This window comes from Eschscholzia californica, unplaced genomic scaffold, assembly GCF_041429995.1.
Source record: "Eschscholzia californica isolate CP2 unplaced genomic scaffold, dmEscCali1.0.p SCAF_2, whole genome shotgun sequence".
In the NCBI taxonomy this organism is placed as follows: domain Eukaryota; kingdom Viridiplantae; phylum Streptophyta; class Magnoliopsida; order Ranunculales; family Papaveraceae; genus Eschscholzia; species Eschscholzia californica.
Genome location: NW_028238309.1, coordinates 59,545,706 through 59,563,214, shown reverse-complemented (window position 1 = coordinate 59,563,214; position 17,509 = coordinate 59,545,706). Strand labels below are relative to the sequence as shown.

The following is a 17,509-nucleotide window of genomic DNA, read 5'->3' as shown; positions in this document are numbered from 1 at the left end:
TTAGTTGAGAATGAATTAAGTTTTTATAGAGAATTATAGCAGCCTAAATTCCAAAACTAATCCATTGATGAACATCAAATTTTAAGGAGGGCTAATGAAAAAACTTGGTGGTAGAAAGAGAGGTGTATGGGCTATGAAACTTGAATGATACGATGAGTGAGGGAAGGTAACAATGAATGAGGGATAGTAACTCAAAAAGGATGATGAACAGTCATGGAGTATTTGATATCAGGGCTCCTATTAATTAAAAAAATTAGATCTTCCTTGATACCAAAGGGTTGATGAACAGTGAATGAGGGAGAATAACTGATAAAGATGATGAACAATCAAGGAGTTGTCAATATAGTTGGAAATTTTTCTCTCTTTTGTCCTAGTCACAACCTGTTAGAAGTTACTCGAATATGGATTGGTATTGAACCCAGTTTACGACCCGCCAACCCGCTTACAATTTTGGACCCGTTAGCGAAGCTGATTACTGAGACAGAGCTGGTATGCGAAGCAGGGCTCCGAGGCAGAGTTGGACTCCAAGACAGAGCTGGAATGCGGAGCTAGGCTTATGTCGGTTATTGGTGTTATCGTATCCATGTGTAATTCGGAGTTAAAGAGAGTCGGTGTGGCGGTAGGATTAGGGTTTACTGGCTATATAAAATAAACCCTAAGGAGATATCAGTAGCACAATCTCACGAAATCTCTTGTGTAACTTGTTTGCTTATCATAGTGAAAATCATCGCGTCGTTGTCGCCGTGGAGTAGGCCTCACCAACCGAACCACGTCAATCTCTGTGTTCTGTTCTTGATTGTTCTTTACTATTTTTATTGCTTCTGTTTGATTACTCGTATTGATCACATTAAACCCCATTCGGTCATAACACAACCAAGGTGTATTATAAAATAATAAATTAGATCTTCCTTTTTTTTTTTTTTTTTTTTGTTGAATAAATTAGATCTTCCTTGATACCAAAGGGTTGATTAACAGTGAATGGGGGAGAATAACATAAAGGGATGATGAACAATCATGGAGTTGTAAATATAGTTATCAATTTTTCTCTTTTTAGTCCTAGTTAGCTTGTCTTAGTCACAACCCAGTTATATTGTAATATAGATATATATAAATATATATATATATATATATATATATATATATATATATATATATATATATATATATATATATATATATATATATATATATAGATACATATAATTAAAAAAATTTGTTGAAATCATACATATAATTAATAGGTAGAGATATAAATTGAAATAATGTTTGATAATAAAGATAATATATAGGCAGCAGGTAGATGATAATGTCTTCCAGACTCAAACTCGAGCCTGGGTGGGACCTTAGATAACCTCTAATACTTGTGTCCGCCCACTAAAATCTAGTGAGTCGAGCGGGTATTACCTATCATCGTGTTCGGACTTCCACGAGTCTCATTAGACTTGGTTAAAAGTTCTTATATCGAGTTTTCAAAATTTATCTTTCTCACCCCCCACGTTAAGAAATCTTTTAATTTGCACAGATTCTTTTTCTTTTGGGAATTGTCAGCGTGCCTCGAACCCTTGACGTCTAAGTTGAAAGATTAAACCTCTTGTCACTCCAACCAAGGATTGTTGGCCTTTTACACTAATTTGGTAAAGGGAGGTGGCGCCTTTTAATAGAATTGTTGGGTCGTTATACTTTATTGTCAATCAAATGGGCCAGAGCCGACAACAACTCACTAGTTGGTGGTTGTGCATTTACTCTAAAAATCTAGAGCAAGTTCAATTTAAAATTGAAATTCATATTTACTAACTTGTAATAACGGGTATAAATAAAGTAAAGGTAGGAATGAGTTTTCATGCTCCTAAGATAGTTTTAAGAGTCTTCATATATCTTTTAGGATCCAATGTGTCGATGAGGATGGTAGACATAGGCTTATTCAATTCATGTATTTGTTGGTAATGTATCAATGTCATAATGTTAATGTTCGATGTCAAAAAAATATGAATAAGGCGAGCCTGAGTCCTTAATTAAAAAAAACGAGTGCATAGCCCCGCTCGGGGCGAGCCGGCCAGGGCAGTCCTATTCTCATGAACTTCTACAGAGATTTTCCGAGACCTCTTTAGTTTCTGTGGAAGGTCGGGAGAAGTTCATATACATGAGTTCTAATAATTTCTACCTAATTTAAAACCCTTTGCTCCAAAAGATTTCATTATGGGCTTAACAAGTAGAAGTGAAAAACCTAATTTTTAGTTTAGCCAATTGCTACATAATTTTTTCCCCTCTTCCCAGATCTCTCTTTCATCTTATCATTAAAAGAAGTGATACGCCAACTTACCAATGATAAACAAATGATTGATAAGATAAGATGGGTATAAAAGAATATAATCACATGCATGTAATTATTAGAGACAAGTTGTATAAGGTAGTACTTATTTCAAAACCAACGGCCATATTATTTTATATAAGACTAAGTCCTTATCTGACTTTCACATTAAAAAAAAAATAGTCCTTATCTGACTTTATAATCAAGAAACCCATGAATCGAGTCCATGTTCATTATAGCCCACAATGCGCCTCTTGTGTCGCCTATATCTCCTCTCAACTTGTCACATGATTTATCGCATATATTCCATGTTATAATATTTTTATTGTTATCAAACCGTTAGATATTGTACGTCAACCGTATTTTATTTGACCAAAACATACTTAACGGTCGGATGGTATACATCTATGCTACGCTTTCTTGCAGGCCGTACGTACCTTTGACATTATAAATATTCGGGTTAACCGGCATAACTTATAATCAAAAACCCTATCTCTCTTTCCCTCACATTCCTTCTCTACTAGTACTAGCAGTAGTTAACTTTTCTCAGGGCATTTCAGTGGTTAATTGGAGATGTCGAACTACTTGATCTCAAATATGCTTCCACTTTCATTTTGCTTAATATTGGTCATTATCTTCTTCCCTTCCTCATCGAATGGAGCTTACGATGTCATAAAGTTGGGAGCAAAACCAGATGGGAGAACAGATTCGACAAAATCGTTCCTAAGAGCATGGGATTTAGCATGCAAGTCGATTAAGCCCATGACAATGTATGTACCAAGAGGGAGGTATTTGATCAAAAGAGCCGTATTTAGTGGTCCATGCAGAAATAGAATGATAGTGAGAATGGAAGGCACACTTGTTGCACCAAACAATTATAATGTTTTAGCGACCGGAAACTCTAGAAATTGGATATTGTTTGATTCTATCAATAGGCTCTCAATCTTCGGAGGAACCCTCGACGGGAGAGCATCACGTCTCTGGGCTTGTAAACTTGCTCACAAGAGTTGCCCTCAAGGGGCAATGGTACGTATATTGTTCCACTAACATTAATTTATCAGACTGACACACAGACTTGTGAGAATAGTTCTACATAGACTAAGCAAAATCTTTAACTAGTTAAGTTCATTTCTAACTAATTTCTATAATTATGGTGCAGTCGTTAACATTCAATAACGCAAGAAACGTAGTACTAAGTGGTTTAACGTCGAAGAACAGCCAGGGTTCTCATTTAGCCATCAATGGTTGTAAGAAAATGGTAATAAGGCGGATAACGCTAATAGCACCAGACCAGAGCCCAAACACAGATGGCATTGATATACAATCTTCGACTGATGTTACAATTACCGATTCAACTATCAAGACGGGCGATGACTGTATAGCAATTGGGCCTGGCACTAACAAGGTATTGATCGAGCGAGTAAGATGTGGTCCAGGACACGGCATCAGGTAGCTAATCAATTATATTTTCATTAGTAAATCGATTGTAAGCGTACGCCTACTATATATATAATATATATCTCTCTACTGAATGCAGTATTGGCAGTCTGGCTAGAGCATATAATGAACAAGGTGTGCAAAATGTTAGGGTAAAGGATGTGGTGTTCACAGGATCAGATAATGGGTTAAGGATAAAATCATGGGCAAGGCCAAGTAATGGTTTTGTAAGAGAAGTTTTTTATCAGAATATAACCATGAACAATGTGAGAAACCCTATTGTTATTGATCAGAGATACTGCCCAGGAAACAATGGCTGCCCTAATCAGGTTATTAGTTATTACTTATCAAATCTACTTCATATACCTTAAAATATGTTTACATTTTCAAAAGAAAAAATATATTACATTTTAATTATATTTGTACGTAGATAGAGGCAGTAATACTTATGATATTAATAAAATTAATAGTTTATATGTTGTATTTGATGCAGCATTCAGGAATAAAAATAAGTGGAGTGACATATAGAGATATAAGAGGGACGTCCGCGACAGAGGTAGCTATAAAATTCCATTGCAGCGCAACGAGCCCTTGTGATGGAATAAAACTACATAATGTGAAGCTTACTCATTTCAATAAACCTGCCCAGTCTTTTTGTTTGAACGCCGCCGGTTCAACAACTGGTGTAGTCTTCCCAGGGAGTTGTTTGTAGTTATTTCACCTCCACGCACCCAGCAACTGCTTTCGGCACAACTTATGCCCATGCTTCCGTCTCTCGTCACAACTTATGAGAAATGTTTCTCTTATCTTTTAGAATCTTTTTCAAAATTTGACTTATAAGTTGATGTGGCGTCTCCTTTATAGTGATCATGCCCATGTTTGTATGTAATGGTCGTTTGTTGCGTCTATTTCTTGGAGTTACATGTACGTTATATGTTGCCTCGCTCCTCAGCAACCTTCAATAAATCGACTTAATTTTTTCTAAAAAAATAAATAAATGTGGCTATTGGACTTGTTATATGTAGCTTAATTCTACTGACATTATAGTTTTGTTGTGTTTTCGTACATAATTATTATGCTAATGTAATTGTAACATGTGTGGAGATGGATAGGGTAGCTGAGATATGTTGGTAGGAAGGAACTAATTGGTTCTCATTCCCTTCTTTTGTGCTAAGAAGAATGTATTGCGTAAAGGAACTAGTTATACTCATCTCAATGTGGTGAGTGTAAGTTAATGGGTGAAGGTGTTACTGCAATATGAGTATTGAAATCTTAGGGTCAAAATATAAATGTCCTTAGGGAATAGGAATACAAAAGAGTTTGTAAATGGATGTTGTCCAGGGCATTGCCTTAGAGTCCTACGAAAAGGTGTCATAGAATGTACGTCCAAATCAACAAAAGTTCACTAGTGAACAGAAGAAATAAGTTACAAAGAAGGTTTCAAGTAGTAAAAAGGTTTTAGTCTTATTTTTCTTTCCCTAGTCCCTTTAATTTCTAACAAAGTGGTATCAGAGCAGAAGGTTCAGTCCCTAGTTGTGGAAAAGCACTAGTGAGATAATTGAAGAGAATAAAGTTTGGTGTATTTCCATGTCACAAAGTAACTAAGATACAAAAAATATGCATTCAAGGCGACTAATCCATCAACATTGAAAAAGTCGCAGTAGTGATCCACGGAGAATGATGAAGAAAAGAGTCATTCTCATGAGGGAAGAAAAACAAGAAAAGAAAAGAAAAAAGCATGAAGTTGTGTCATTCTCAAAGAACAAAGCCAAAAACGAAAAAGAGGGAACACTACAGAAAAAGAAAAAAAAAATCGACCGCAAAGTAGGTATGTCATCCTAATGGTGTGAGTGACACAGCCTCTACATTTAATGTGATCAAGCTCATTAAATTGAAGAGCCTCTGAATCTAATTTGATCAAGCTCAAAGATTGTGAAGAGCCTATCTACAATATAGAGATCATAACTATAGAGAAATCTAAAGTGGTTCACATTTGAAATACGACCAAAGTTGTCCTCTAAACACATACTAATAGGATACATTACATAAGACGGATCGAAAATAGGAGATCCGGCGGTCAAAGATAAGTTGCAGAAATAATATACGTGTGTAACACGTGTATGTACGTGACGGATCGAGAAGACGAAGTCCGACGATCAAGAAGAATTCAGAATATTGAAGATATATGAAGATTTAGTTTCTTATATTCAGAATATCTCTTGTAACTATCTAATGGTAATATTAGATAGATTTTGTATTATTTCCTAGTTTAGTAATTAGAAACTAGGAAACCCTAAACCCTAAGTCATCTATAAATAGGAGAGGGTTCTAGGATTCAAACTCATCGAGTTATGTCTGACCAATGTAACCGATCAAACCCACATACAATTGTATGTGGTGAATTATAATAAAGAAGTCATTCTCCGTGGATGTAGGTCTTGAGTATTCGACCGAACCACGTTAAATTATCGTGTCTTTACATTATGTCCATATCTCCGATTATTATATAATCGTGAATTTAACACATACATTGTGGAATATGGATGTGTGTTATTTATTGTGCAAATTATGATAATAATTTAGTAATTTGTATTTCATTTAAAAGTTCCATCTACCACTCTAAGAATATATGACAAACAAAAGTAATGATCAAATTCAAACATCTATGCGAATTCGCTGATTAAATGGTTTTGGTTCAGTTGAAGTCAATGGAGGCATCGTGTAAGAAATATTGATGCAGAAAAATGATGCAGCACTATGCGTTTTTGAATGAAAAATGTGAATTTCAAATTCACGATTACATCCTAAACGAGAAAGAAGCTAGATTACTCCGTATGTCTAAAAGCCAAATGAAAGAAATTTCTTTACCATATGAAAATGCTTGGAGATAAAAGATTCAACAACTAGCTAGGGGCAACATTAGTTTTTATTTTAGGCAACATATAAGTCTAAAAAGACTAAAATTCAAATTATAAGGAAGAGTGTTGTAACTAGTAAGTAGTAGTAATTTGATTTATGGGTCATAATGTATTTGAGTTAAGGATGACAAGTCTATGTGTCAAGGTTTTAGTGCAATGTGATTTTGACATCAAAGAAGTAAGAACAGAGAAATAGAAGAAGTGAAGTAGAAGAAGTTTGAGAAAATAAGTATTCCGTATCTCGAAAACTCTGTACAGTCGACTTTTAGTCCGCATATCTCCAAGTGGATCGCAGTTTATTATTTTGTAGTATAACATCTTTTATCAATAATATCTTATCCTGAAATACTTCTAACACTGTACATCTATATATAAAAGTACATTCAAATTGTATTAATGAGTCTTGTTCTTCATGTGACCCTTAAAACGCGGAGTGGGTATTAATTATCCGTGGTACTAGCTAAGTAGCTAACCACTCCATGTGCTTATCGATTTCAATCAACTTGTTTGTGTATCAATATTACACGATAATGAGAAAGACGATGATAACAGATTAATGGATAAATAACATGTTATATTTTCAAAGATACATGCACCAGACGCCAGTGATGACCATGGAATTATAATTTTGTATATATATATAAGTAGTAATGGGGATCAGTGGTTGCATAGATCACCAAGTTGCCATGTGCCTGGTAATTTTATTGATGAAATATATTCTTTCAATCAATCAATTATGGCGGATAGACCCTTATAAAGTGGCACCTCTCTTGGCCATTGACTTGTACCCGGGTAGTACTTCTATTCTCATTAGAAAATGTTATTTGACTTGAACCTGGAGACCAACGACAGCCCCAAAGGTGATGTGGTTGGTTCCCATTAGTCAAGACATCTGGAAAGAAAAACACCCTGACCGATGGGAGCCGGCCACGTTAGCTTTTCAGGTTGTGGTCGGCCTCCATTTTCGGGCACACTAGCATTTCTCTTCTCATTATCCACCCTTTTCAAACTATATAATTTTATTATATAAGTAGTAATGGGGATAAGTTATTGCATAGATCACCAAGTTGCCATGTGCATGGTAATTCCATTGATTTTTTTTTGTTAATAGTGGTAATTCCATTGATGAAATATATTCTTTCAATCAATCAATTGTGGCCGATAGACCCTTATAAAGCGGCACCTATCTTGGGCATTGACTTGTACCCGTCTAGTACGTCTATTCTCCTTAGAAAATGCTATATGACCCGAAAATGAGGCTGACCACAGCCGAAAAGATGATGTGGTTGGGTTCCATTGGTCAAGGCATGGAGAGAGAGAAAAATGTCCTGACAAATGAAAGCCGGCGACATCAGCTTTCATGTTGTGGTCGAACACAATTTTCAGGCACAATAGCATTTCTATTCTCATTATCCACCCTTTCAAACTACATCATTATTATTACCTTTGAAACGGTGGTCAATGCTTTTTTGTGAATTATCAAAATCCATCTGTAATACTAGCTAGCTTGTTCCTAGTTTTCCTCTCTTACTTTCTGTCCTAAACTAGGAAATAATAAACTAACAGATGATTGAGATATGTAGTTTAGAGTGACCTAAGTAGTATAAATACAAGTGCTTCTCATGAACATCATCATCAACAACAACAACAACAACAACAACAGGAGCTATAAACTCCATTGATTAGACCTTTCAAGTAGATAGAAAGAGAGAGAATGGAAAAGCTATCCAATTGCAGAAGATGTAGTAGTATAAATGCGATGATGATAATGATGATATATATGGCGGTGGTTATGGCCTCTACAATTGATGGAACTCTTGCTGCAGCTTGGCAACCTGCCCATGCTACATTCTACGGCGGAGGTGATGCCTCCGGAACTATGGGTGAGTAGTTTTGCATCCAAACATATATAAAATTGCCTTTTCTTTTTTCATTGTATGCAATATTAATTGAGTTGAAACAACACTCATGCATAGTATATATGTGATATGTGTTTAGGGGGTGCATGTGGTTATGGGAATTTATACAACGATGGATACGGCACAAACACGGCAGCATTGAGCACGGCACTCTTCAACAACGGAAAATCATGTGGTGCATGTTATCAGATAGTCTGTAATCACCCTAGATGGTGCTTGAAGGGAACCTACATTACCATCACAGCTACCAATTTTTGTCCACCAAACTACAATCTCCCTAACAACAATGGTGGATGGTGCAACCCACCCCTTCAGCATTTCGACATGTCTCAACCTGCTTTTCAAAAGATTGCTATATATAAGGCAGGGATTGTCCCAGTCCTCTATAGGAAGTATGTCCATCTATCTATCTATTTATCTATCTATCTATCTATCTGTCTGTATAAGACAGGGATCATTCATGATTCCCCGTCCTATACGGAATTACTTTTGTTTGTCTGTCTGTCTATTTTTTATATTGATACATAAATGGAAGTTGACTTTGGAATGAAATGTGCAGGGTAAAATGCAAGAGAAGTGGTGGGATGAGATTTACAATGAATGGAAGGGACTACTTTGAGTTGGTGGTGATAAGCAATGTAGGAGGAGCAGGGGAGATCTCAAAAGTGTGGATAAAAGGTTCAAGAACAAATTCATGGGAAGGAATGGGGAGGAATTGGGGTTCAAGCTGGCAGAGCCTTACCTACCTAAATGGACAGGCCTTGTCTTTCAAAATTCAGACTACTGACGGTAAGACGCGTACCGCCTACAACGTCGCACCTTCGAATTGGAGGTTCGGACAAACTTTCTCCTCGTACACCCAGTTCTAAGTTATGGTTGGATGAGTAAAATGATGGAGCTAGCTACTGATTAGCCATAATTGGTCGCAAATATATCTTCTTCATCTTTTTATTTATGTTTTTTGAGCGTGTGTTTCTTGTACCTAATTTTGTACTTTTTTTCAAAAAGAGTGTATGATATCATGAATATTGAGGTTGTGGCTAGTGATATATAAAGCCCACCTACTTACTCATCAAGTGGTTTAGTAGAATTCCTTTGATTTTATTAATGAAGATTGTATTAAACAATAATAGTTGGGATTATGTCCAAAACGTAGACTATAACTATGTCATGTATTAATCAATAATAGTTGGAGTGTTTTATTGCGTTAACTTATTAGCTTAACTGGACACAAGAATGTACATTTAATTTTTTATTTTATTTTTTGGAATCAAACTTCATTTATAGGCCAAAAGGCTAATGAGAATTACATCATGAAGTTGAAAAACAAAGACACAATCAAAACAGACAAACAAGTCAAGTTATGTCCACTTGGGGTGCCTCTAGAGCTGCTTGGTCCAACTGGTGGGCTGCTTTTCTGGTGCAGTCACCAAGCCCATTTGTGAGTGGTTTTCTAACCGCTGCTTCTTCCACCTTCTCTTCTCGCCGTCAACCGTCGGCGTGCAGATTTCGGTATGCGCCTCTTCTTCTTCAACCATAATCTGGGTTGTAAATCGAACCCCCGCCTCTCTGAATGAAAAAAGTACGAACTCCTCTTTGTATTGTGGTTGTACCTTGCCCATTATGAGTTCTTGTCTAGCATTGTCGGTGGTTTCTTCCATTAATTGCAGCAACTTGAGTCTTCTGCTACAAAATGTTATGAAGTGTACCAAAAAACCACAACGTCTATAGTTTACGGATTGAACTTCTTGGGATGAACTTTGGGTTGTGACTGGTTCTAGTACATCGGTAGAGAGAGTTGTAAGTTGTTGAAGAAACTCCCACATGACCAAACATTCGATCTTGAATTCGTACGAAAACAACAAAAGGATCCTAAAGATCAACAAAACAGACCCTAAAGACCAACAAAGAAACTAACTCCTTTATTAAGAAACGAAGAAAGGAATCCGGCGAAGGGAAGACCCTTCGCCGTAGAAGCAAAGAAGCTCCCTGCAAAGTCTCTGGATAAGCAGTTATGGAGAGAGAGAGAGAGGTGCGGTGTCTGTAAAACTTAATGTGAGACTATTGTCACCCGAGTGTACATATAATTAAGATGGGTAAGTTAGTTACACACGAAACTTATGTCTCGTCGCCAAAGATGAAATTGCCACTAGTGAGCTGAATGTAGCCATATGACTGAACTAAACCAATTAAGAGTACAGGGTTAGTGGTTGTAGAACTATACGCCAAATGGTTATGAAGAGTATGTGTGAGCTTTCGCATTTTGGGGAGTACTCGAGTAAACGTATTTGGCAAAACTTGCTTCTAGCTAGTTTGTCTAAAATGAGGTTTAGGTTAAGAGTTTATTAAAGAGGGAAATGCTACAGTTACTTAGAATCTCTTATTTAGAGGATGACATGCTGACTCATCCGGGTAAAAGAACGGTCCAGATCGTAGTCAAACTTTGAAAAAACTGTCTTTTAGTGAAATCGAGTCAACATGTCATCCTCTAAGTAATCTTCTAAGTAATTGTAGCATCTCCCTATTAAAAACTAACTCGAACTATCATACGTGTTTATCTCTCTATCTCTATATTGATTTTAGCAAGAGACCTAAATTTTCTAAAGGCATTCGAAAAAGTGTAATAAGTATATCGATTTTTAAAGTCACTCTATCAAACACTTTTCCACACCAAATAGTTTTAGGATATGCAAATTAATCGGACCTTACTCGAAATTGTTTTTCTTTTGAAACTAAACACTACTAGTTTTTGGAGAGGATAATGTGAATGGAGTCAACCTGGTCCAACCTTTTTCACATTAAAATGAGGAATGGTAATGAAGAACTCGTCCCCGACCGACATGGAAAAACCCGTTTATCAATTGGATAGGTTTGGGAACAGGGTGATCCATCCCAAATCCGCCCAGATGGATCCTAAATGAGAAATGCTATTTGGCCTGAAAATAGAAGCCGACCACAACCCAAAAAGGGAATGTATCTGGTTCCTAACCAATGTGGGTCGGCCTAATCAGCTTTCGCGGTGTGGTGGGCTCCATTTTCAGGCCAAATAGCATCTCTGATCCTCAATTAGATGTCACCATCAGTTAATCTTGAAGTCTCCTAACAATGTGGATTTTCATCCCTCCACCTCCATTGTGTGGCTGTGGCTAACAAGAAATCTCCCTTTCAGATTAATAATTCCTCATAAATCTCTCTCTCTCTCTCCTCTCTCTCTCTCTCTCTCTCGGTTGGCCATGGCTTCTTTCAGTTTCCCAAACCTTCAAAGTTCTCTTCTACAGAAATCCTCCTTTCTCAGTGAAACCCCTGTTCCTTATAAACCACTTAGCACCACCAAGTTATCCCCAAAGACACCTTCCACTTTTTCTCTCAAGCCCACTGCTAAATTCAATCTCTTTGAGATCATGGGTGGCAGAGGCCTCTTGAGTGGTGAAAAATCTATAGAACAAGAACTCAAAAAGACAATATCTGATCAATCTCCTACCAAAGAACAAGTAGAAGATAACCCTTCTCAAACTACCACCTCTTCTTCTTCCTCCTCTAAACCCCTCACTGAATCTCTAGATGTTCCAGATAAAGCTTTCGAAAAGGAGCTACTGGGTCTGACTGGGGGTTTCCCTGGTGGAGAGAAAGGATTGAGAAGTTTCATTGAGAAAAACCCTCCACCCAAAAAACCAACCTCTGTTTCAAGCAAGGGGGAATCAGAAATCACTAGTTCGAAGGCGAAGCCACCGGAATTACCACTTCTGATGCCTGGAATGATTGCAATTGTGAAGAATCCTAAAAACCCATTTTATCAGTATTGTGGAATCATTCAGAGAATCACTGATGGTAAGGCTGGTGTCCTATTTGAAGGAGGAAATTGGGATAAGCTTATTACATTTAGGCTCAACGAGCTCGAACGTAGAGAGAAGGGTCCGCCTATGGTGAACCCTAAGTCAGCTTCACTTGAACCTCTGTTTCAGAAGGAACCTTGATTGATCCCTTCATAGGTAGTTAGTTAATGTTTCTACTTGTTTTGTATCTACTTTTCACTCTATTTGGATGTAATTAACTACGATTTGTTCTGTATGAAAACAATCGAATTTCTTAATTAGTCATTTAGACTTGATTGTGCTCTAAATTTGTATAGAAGAATTAGTAAAGTTTGATAAGTAAGAATTGAATACAAATTATGAATTATTTGAATAGAATGATGCAGTAATTCACTTAAAACAAATCCAAACACCCACCGGAATCAATCAAAATAAACCATTCTAAAGTTTTGAATCTTACAAACCACTAGTTTTACGACTTGGGTGCGAATTTTGATTTGATCTTGTCAACCTCCTTGGTGCCAATTTGGAAGGCCTTGGTGAGAACATTGTCAGGGACAGGAGGGTTCGAAGCGAAAAGAGTTGTAGCGATGGACTGAGTTCCGGGTAATTGACTATTGAAGGCACAGAGAACTGAAGCTGGCTCAGCTCCATTGTTCTTCTGGAAGTGAAGGAGTGCTTTTGGGAAAACAAAGACTTCACCTTTCTTGATTGTCTTGGATATTAGAACACTAGAAGTGGTAATGAATCCGACATCGAGTTGGCCTTCAAGGACGAAGACGACTTCAGTGGCACGGGGGTGGGTGTGGGGTGGGTTTAATCCTCCGGGTGCATAGTCGATGCGAGCCAAAGACACCCCCAGTGTGTTTAGACCTGGTATCTTTTCGACGTTTGCCCCAGTAACAACTGATCCGACTGAGTTGTTTATTGTTCGAGATTGAGAGAGTCCGTCGAAGAAAAAATCTTCGGCCGTGATGGTAGATGCTTCTTTACAGCTAAACCCATTTACTTTTATCCCTGTGTGTGAAAGACAGAGAGAAAGAACTAAAAATGAGTCAAATTAAGTATATTGAGAAGAGAAATTTGATGGTTAAAAAATGGTAGTGGGGAGAACCTGAAGAGCGATCGGCGACACATAGGTCTTGAAGCGAGTCGGGGTCCGAAGCAACGCCTCCGGTGCTTATGGCGAAAAGGAGGAGAAAGCTTGCTAAGGCATTCATTGCTGAAACAGAGAGAAAGGGAGAGAAGGGGAGTATTGAGACAGAGAGAGAGAAAGGAGAGTTGATGAAGGAGAGAGCAGGGGAAGGTAGTAAATATATGATAAAGGTAGTTGAAGAAAGAAAATAGGTAGAGCAACAGACAGATAGATAGGGCCTTCTTAAAGCCAAAGTAAACTGTAATATCTAATCTCTGTATTTCTATTTATTTTTGTTAATAATCTTCTTATCAAAACCCTAAATGGCTAGTATTAGTTAGGATAAAGTTATCTTTAGTTCACTAATTGTAATTTAAGTTGTAGATTACGCCAATACCGTGAAGTTATTAGGTGTGAAAATTGACCCATTAGTTAATATTTACAAGAGGAAAGTTGGCTTTTGTTTCTTTATAACAATTTGTTGTTGTTGTTATTAGGTAAATGTGCATTAATCAGTCCAATTCCAAAGGTATGATGTAAAAGAAAAGTAAGGATTAGGTCAGTGATGGGGTCTTAGAATGCCTCCTAAGACAAGAATGATCAATGATTACATCCTTTTCTTTTAGCCTTTTAAGGAAAGAATGAAATCACTTCTTATCAACCTAAACCCAACCGCCTCGGACCAGACCCGACCCTTCCTCGTCACGTATTAAGAATATCGTTGGCATTAAGATATATGTGACGCCCAACGGAGAGAGAGTCTCTATGAATATATGAAAAGAAAGACGGGTCGATAAAGAGAAGATTGACAGTAAGAAACTTAGTATTCATTAATTTTTCTGTTTTTCATTTTTCACACCTAGAGAAACAAGACATCAGATTTTTGTTGCTCTCTTCTTTTCCTCTCTCTCTCTCTCTCTCTCTCTCTCTCTCTTGGGTAGCATTTGTCATGAAAGATTTTACTGAAACCAGCAATGTTCTTTCTTATGTTAAAGATGGGAATCGGATCGATCAAGCCCGGACTACAGTTTCAACAGCAGCGGATTGCATATGTTGCTCCAACTGGTCCTCTTCTCCTTCCCATATCTCTGGCAAAGCTTCTTTCATGTTGTGGATACTACTCAGTGCAAGATCTGCTCCCGGTACTAGTACCGAACTCCCAACCTGCACATTTTAGATTCGAATAATATAACATACCCGATGTTTGTGTTCACTACGCCCGAACTCTAAAGATGAGCTACTGAGCCCAAAGTCTTTGTTCTTTTGAATAAACATACATCATATACAGACATGGCCTAGTTCTAGTTCATATTGTTACTCTATTGAAAGTCGAAAAAAAGGTCCTATTTCTGTTCAGTGTTGTGGGACTATGAGCACCAGCTATGAGCTCAGCTAGATATATTGTACTCAAACACTTAAAAGCAAACAGCCGACAAGCAAGATCCTTCGGTTTAGATGATCGAAGATTACTTTACGACTGACTGTATATTTGCATTAAATTCGAATAAAACGCAATCTACTAATAGATAGAAAGCTTACAATAACTGTACGAAGTCCAGCTATCTTGGCACTCGCTATGTTTCTTACACTATCATCAAAGAAAATCTGGGAAGAAACAACAAATTGAATGTGAAGAAAACTTCAACATTAATGTGAGAAATAATATATTCGAAATAGCAAGCTAGGTTTCTCTTATTACCGTTTTGTGGGGGTCGATCTCAGCAATCCTTATAGCAGCTTGCATAGCTTTCACAGAGGGTTTACAGAGAATCCGAGACTTAGGAGGTAAAACATCACAGTTTACACAACCAATGTCTTCGGACATGGATTCATTCCTAGTAATGAATCCGAAATCATCTTGCTCATCCAAGTAGAAATTAGTTGAACTGTTATTAGCTACTTTACCATCAGGGTTGTCAGATTCAGGAGGAGGGTTAAGAGTTTCAAAGCATATAATGCCTTGGAAACAGTCTTCGAGACCCAACCTACAAAGAACTTGAAGAGCATGAGCTTTGTCCGCGTTCGTGAAGATCTGAATCAGCCAATCAAACACCACAAAAGTTTATACAGACTAGATTGATAATTGATTCATACATATCTTTTACAACTATTCAAACGTAAATTACGTCACTTGGCGTTAAAACTCACAATTTTGCGTTGGGGCGTAGAGAGCAATAGATTCCTAAGAACGGGATCGGGCTTTAGTGTATCATATGGCAATTTTCCATGAACTTGAGCATGGAATTCATCATCGTCGAATTCATATCCCAGAAGCTGCATAAGTAGTAAGTTAGAAGCAAATCTAAAGCATCAAAGAGTCTAAAATGAAGTCTGAAATAAAGGGTAGTTCATGGTTGTACCTTGAGACCAGCCATTGTAGTTCCATATTCCTTGTACAAATCCAAGCACATCTTGGGCACTTCACTTTCTTCAATCTTGAGATGTTCCAACATGTAATCTGCAATTCGTATAATGAGAAATTTTCGATTGTTATTACTAAGCATTCCAAAAAAAAACAAGAAAAGAAAAGTAGGAGTAAGGATGATAGTAACCTTGAATGTTATGACGACAAGCGAGATTGAGACCAGAGCTCATGGGGTATAATGTGTCATCCATATCTGTTTAAAACAATCAAACAAAGAGTTTTATGTGGTTGATGAAAATTCATGAAATAATAAGAATCATATAATTGGTTGGTACTTACCAAATAGCAAGCACTCAATCTTGGAGTCGTTGGAGGTTCGAAGAGAATCGGCCATACTGATAAATTATGCTGTAAATTTCAATGAAAAGAACAATCAACATCTATAATAATGATCAAAAGAAGAAGTGGGTCATAGATGAGAAGAAGAAATAACTTGACCTTGTGATTGAGAGAAGAGTTCGATGAGGAGAATGAGTTGATTAGTTAAGTTGGGAAGAGGGTCTATTTAAAAGAAGCCATGGATCAAATTGAGGAGGAAAAGAAGAATATTTGAGGGAGAAGAGTGGATTGTGATGATGCATATTTCATTGGGAATAATGGTGTTACTTTTTAGTAGATATGGGGAATTCGAATAGAATTTGTAAACAAATAGATCATATTTGTTGCTTTTTCAGTTAAGGGTCGTTTTCTAGATGACAACATCCCACTAGGACAAGTGTCAATAAGTGAATGAATGAATTCTTCTTCTTGAGAGGTTTATCCCTCAGGATTGAGTTTATTCTTCTTCTTCTTCGCTGGGAAGGTTTGAACTAACAAGAATGATAGGAACATCAACAATTGGACATGGGTAGGTTTAGCAAGAACACGTTAAGTTTGACACAATGATCCAAACTTAACTCGGACATCTCCCGTTTTATCATAGCACGGTTATGAAAATCCACGAAAAGCAACATGGCCTATTGTATGTGCCAATTGTCATTTAGCTAGTAAGCCCGTAGATATTGAGGTTCCATGAGCGATCCTTCCGGATATTGTTAAACTTGACTTTCGAATCAGTTCCCTTAAAAGTAATAAAGAATAAGATTTTAATGAAGAAGATTAGGTCCTCACTCTTCAAATCACTCCCTTTGCATTTTCTTCTCTGAAAATCCACCACCAAGTAACGTGGGATTGTCGGGCCATTTTGGCTACTTTTTGTCGGGAGAAATAGCATTTTCTGTAGTTTTAATAAAGAGTGGGTTCATCATAGTTTGCTCGCGTAGGCAAACAAAGTCACAACCCCCACCAACTTCCATGCTGATGACAAAGAAGGCATAGTTCAAAATCAGACCTATTTTTTACTCCCCCACCCCAAATCCAGATCAACTCACCCTCCACAAACCCAATAAACTTCTGTTTTCTTTTTGTAGTAGTGACTAACAACTCGAAGATTATGAAATTGTACTAATTTATATTTGGGTAGTGGCATATAAAAGTATACTAATAATAGTATCGTTTGCTATCTCTAATACTATAATACGTTATAAAAACGACTTACTCATACTAACCAAAACTG

General features: G+C 37.1%; 5 protein-coding genes across 5 annotated transcripts; 3 read left to right on the top strand and 2 right to left on the bottom strand.

Moving 5' to 3' along the window:
• The first annotated feature begins 2,784 nt into the window (after positions 1 to 2,784).
• LOC147559723 (polygalacturonase-like) lies at positions 2,785 to 4,756 on the top strand. Its single transcript, XM_086661627.1, has 4 exons — positions 2,785 to 3,334; positions 3,468 to 3,757; positions 3,846 to 4,074; positions 4,239 to 4,756. Exons 1-4 carry the CDS (start codon positions 2,882 to 2,884, stop codon positions 4,455 to 4,457), a joined length of 1,191 nt encoding a protein of 396 aa, XP_086517753.1. The 5' UTR covers positions 2,785 to 2,881; the 3' UTR covers positions 4,458 to 4,756.
• A 3,532-nt stretch (positions 4,757 to 8,288) lies between these two features.
• On the top strand, positions 8,289 to 9,709 carry LOC147559722 (putative expansin-A17). The gene is made up of 3 exons (XM_086661628.1): positions 8,289 to 8,546; positions 8,662 to 8,974; positions 9,142 to 9,709. Exons 1-3 carry the CDS (start codon positions 8,378 to 8,380, stop codon positions 9,449 to 9,451), a joined length of 792 nt encoding a protein of 263 aa, XP_086517754.1. The 5' UTR covers positions 8,289 to 8,377; the 3' UTR covers positions 9,452 to 9,709.
• A 1,951-nt stretch (positions 9,710 to 11,660) lies between these two features.
• Positions 11,661 to 12,702, top strand: NDHS (NAD(P)H-quinone oxidoreductase subunit S). The gene has a single exon (XM_086661625.1). The coding sequence runs from the start codon at positions 11,816 to 11,818 to the stop codon at positions 12,554 to 12,556; it is 741 nt and encodes a 246-aa protein (XP_086517751.1). The 5' UTR covers positions 11,661 to 11,815; the 3' UTR covers positions 12,557 to 12,702.
• LOC147559720 (germin-like protein subfamily 2 member 4) lies at positions 12,703 to 13,738 on the bottom strand. The gene is made up of 2 exons (XM_086661626.1): positions 13,509 to 13,738; positions 12,703 to 13,411 (listed from the first exon to the last, which is right to left on the bottom strand). The coding sequence occupies exons 1-2, from the start codon at positions 13,612 to 13,614 to the stop codon at positions 12,867 to 12,869; spliced, it is 651 nt and encodes a 216-aa protein (XP_086517752.1). The 5' UTR covers positions 13,615 to 13,738; the 3' UTR covers positions 12,703 to 12,866.
• A 596-nt stretch (positions 13,739 to 14,334) lies between these two features.
• Positions 14,335 to 17,447, bottom strand: LOC147559719 (Haloacid dehalogenase-like hydrolase (HAD) superfamily protein). Its single transcript, XM_086661624.1, has 8 exons — positions 16,393 to 17,447; positions 16,234 to 16,302; positions 16,082 to 16,147; positions 15,890 to 15,987; positions 15,678 to 15,803; positions 15,229 to 15,561; positions 15,069 to 15,134; positions 14,335 to 14,693 (listed from the first exon to the last, which is right to left on the bottom strand). Exons 2-8 carry the CDS (start codon positions 16,286 to 16,288, stop codon positions 14,541 to 14,543), a joined length of 897 nt encoding a protein of 298 aa, XP_086517750.1. The 5' UTR covers positions 16,289 to 16,302; positions 16,393 to 17,447; the 3' UTR covers positions 14,335 to 14,540.
• Between the last annotated feature and the right edge of the window lie 62 nt (positions 17,448 to 17,509).

Excerpts from the sequence above, each read along its gene's own strand:
- LOC147559720 (XM_086661626.1), bottom strand. The coding sequence starts at position 13,614 with ATGAATGCCTTAGCAAGCTTTCTCCTCCTTTTCGCCATAAGCACCGGA. Across the intron at positions 13,412-13,508 it reads TGTCGCCGATCGCTCTTCAG|GGATAAAAGTAAATGGGTTT; the intron begins GTTCTCCCCACT and ends TTTCACACACAG.
- LOC147559719 (XM_086661624.1), bottom strand. The coding sequence starts at position 16,288 with ATGGCCGATTCTCTTCGAACCTCCAACGACTCCAAGATTGAGTGCTTG. Across the intron at positions 15,562-15,677 it reads CTACGCCCCAACGCAAAATT|ATCTTCACGAACGCGGACAA; the intron begins GTGAGTTTTAAC and ends TGGCTGATTCAG. Across the intron at positions 15,135-15,228 it reads AGATCGACCCCCACAAAACG|ATTTTCTTTGATGATAGTGT; the intron begins GTAATAAGAGAA and ends GTTTCTTCCCAG.
- LOC147559722 (XM_086661628.1), top strand. The coding sequence starts at position 8,378 with ATGGAAAAGCTATCCAATTGCAGAAGATGTAGTAGTATAAATGCGATG. Across the intron at positions 8,547-8,661 it reads TGATGCCTCCGGAACTATGG|GGGGTGCATGTGGTTATGGG; the intron begins GTGAGTAGTTTT and ends ATATGTGTTTAG. Across the intron at positions 8,975-9,141 it reads GTCCCAGTCCTCTATAGGAA|GGTAAAATGCAAGAGAAGTG; the intron begins GTATGTCCATCT and ends TGAAATGTGCAG.
- LOC147559723 (XM_086661627.1), top strand. The coding sequence starts at position 2,882 with ATGTCGAACTACTTGATCTCAAATATGCTTCCACTTTCATTTTGCTTA. Across the intron at positions 3,758-3,845 it reads GGTCCAGGACACGGCATCAG|TATTGGCAGTCTGGCTAGAG; the intron begins GTAGCTAATCAA and ends TACTGAATGCAG. Across the intron at positions 4,075-4,238 it reads ACAATGGCTGCCCTAATCAG|CATTCAGGAATAAAAATAAG; the intron begins GTTATTAGTTAT and ends TATTTGATGCAG.
- NDHS (XM_086661625.1), top strand. The coding sequence starts at position 11,816 with ATGGCTTCTTTCAGTTTCCCAAACCTTCAAAGTTCTCTTCTACAGAAA.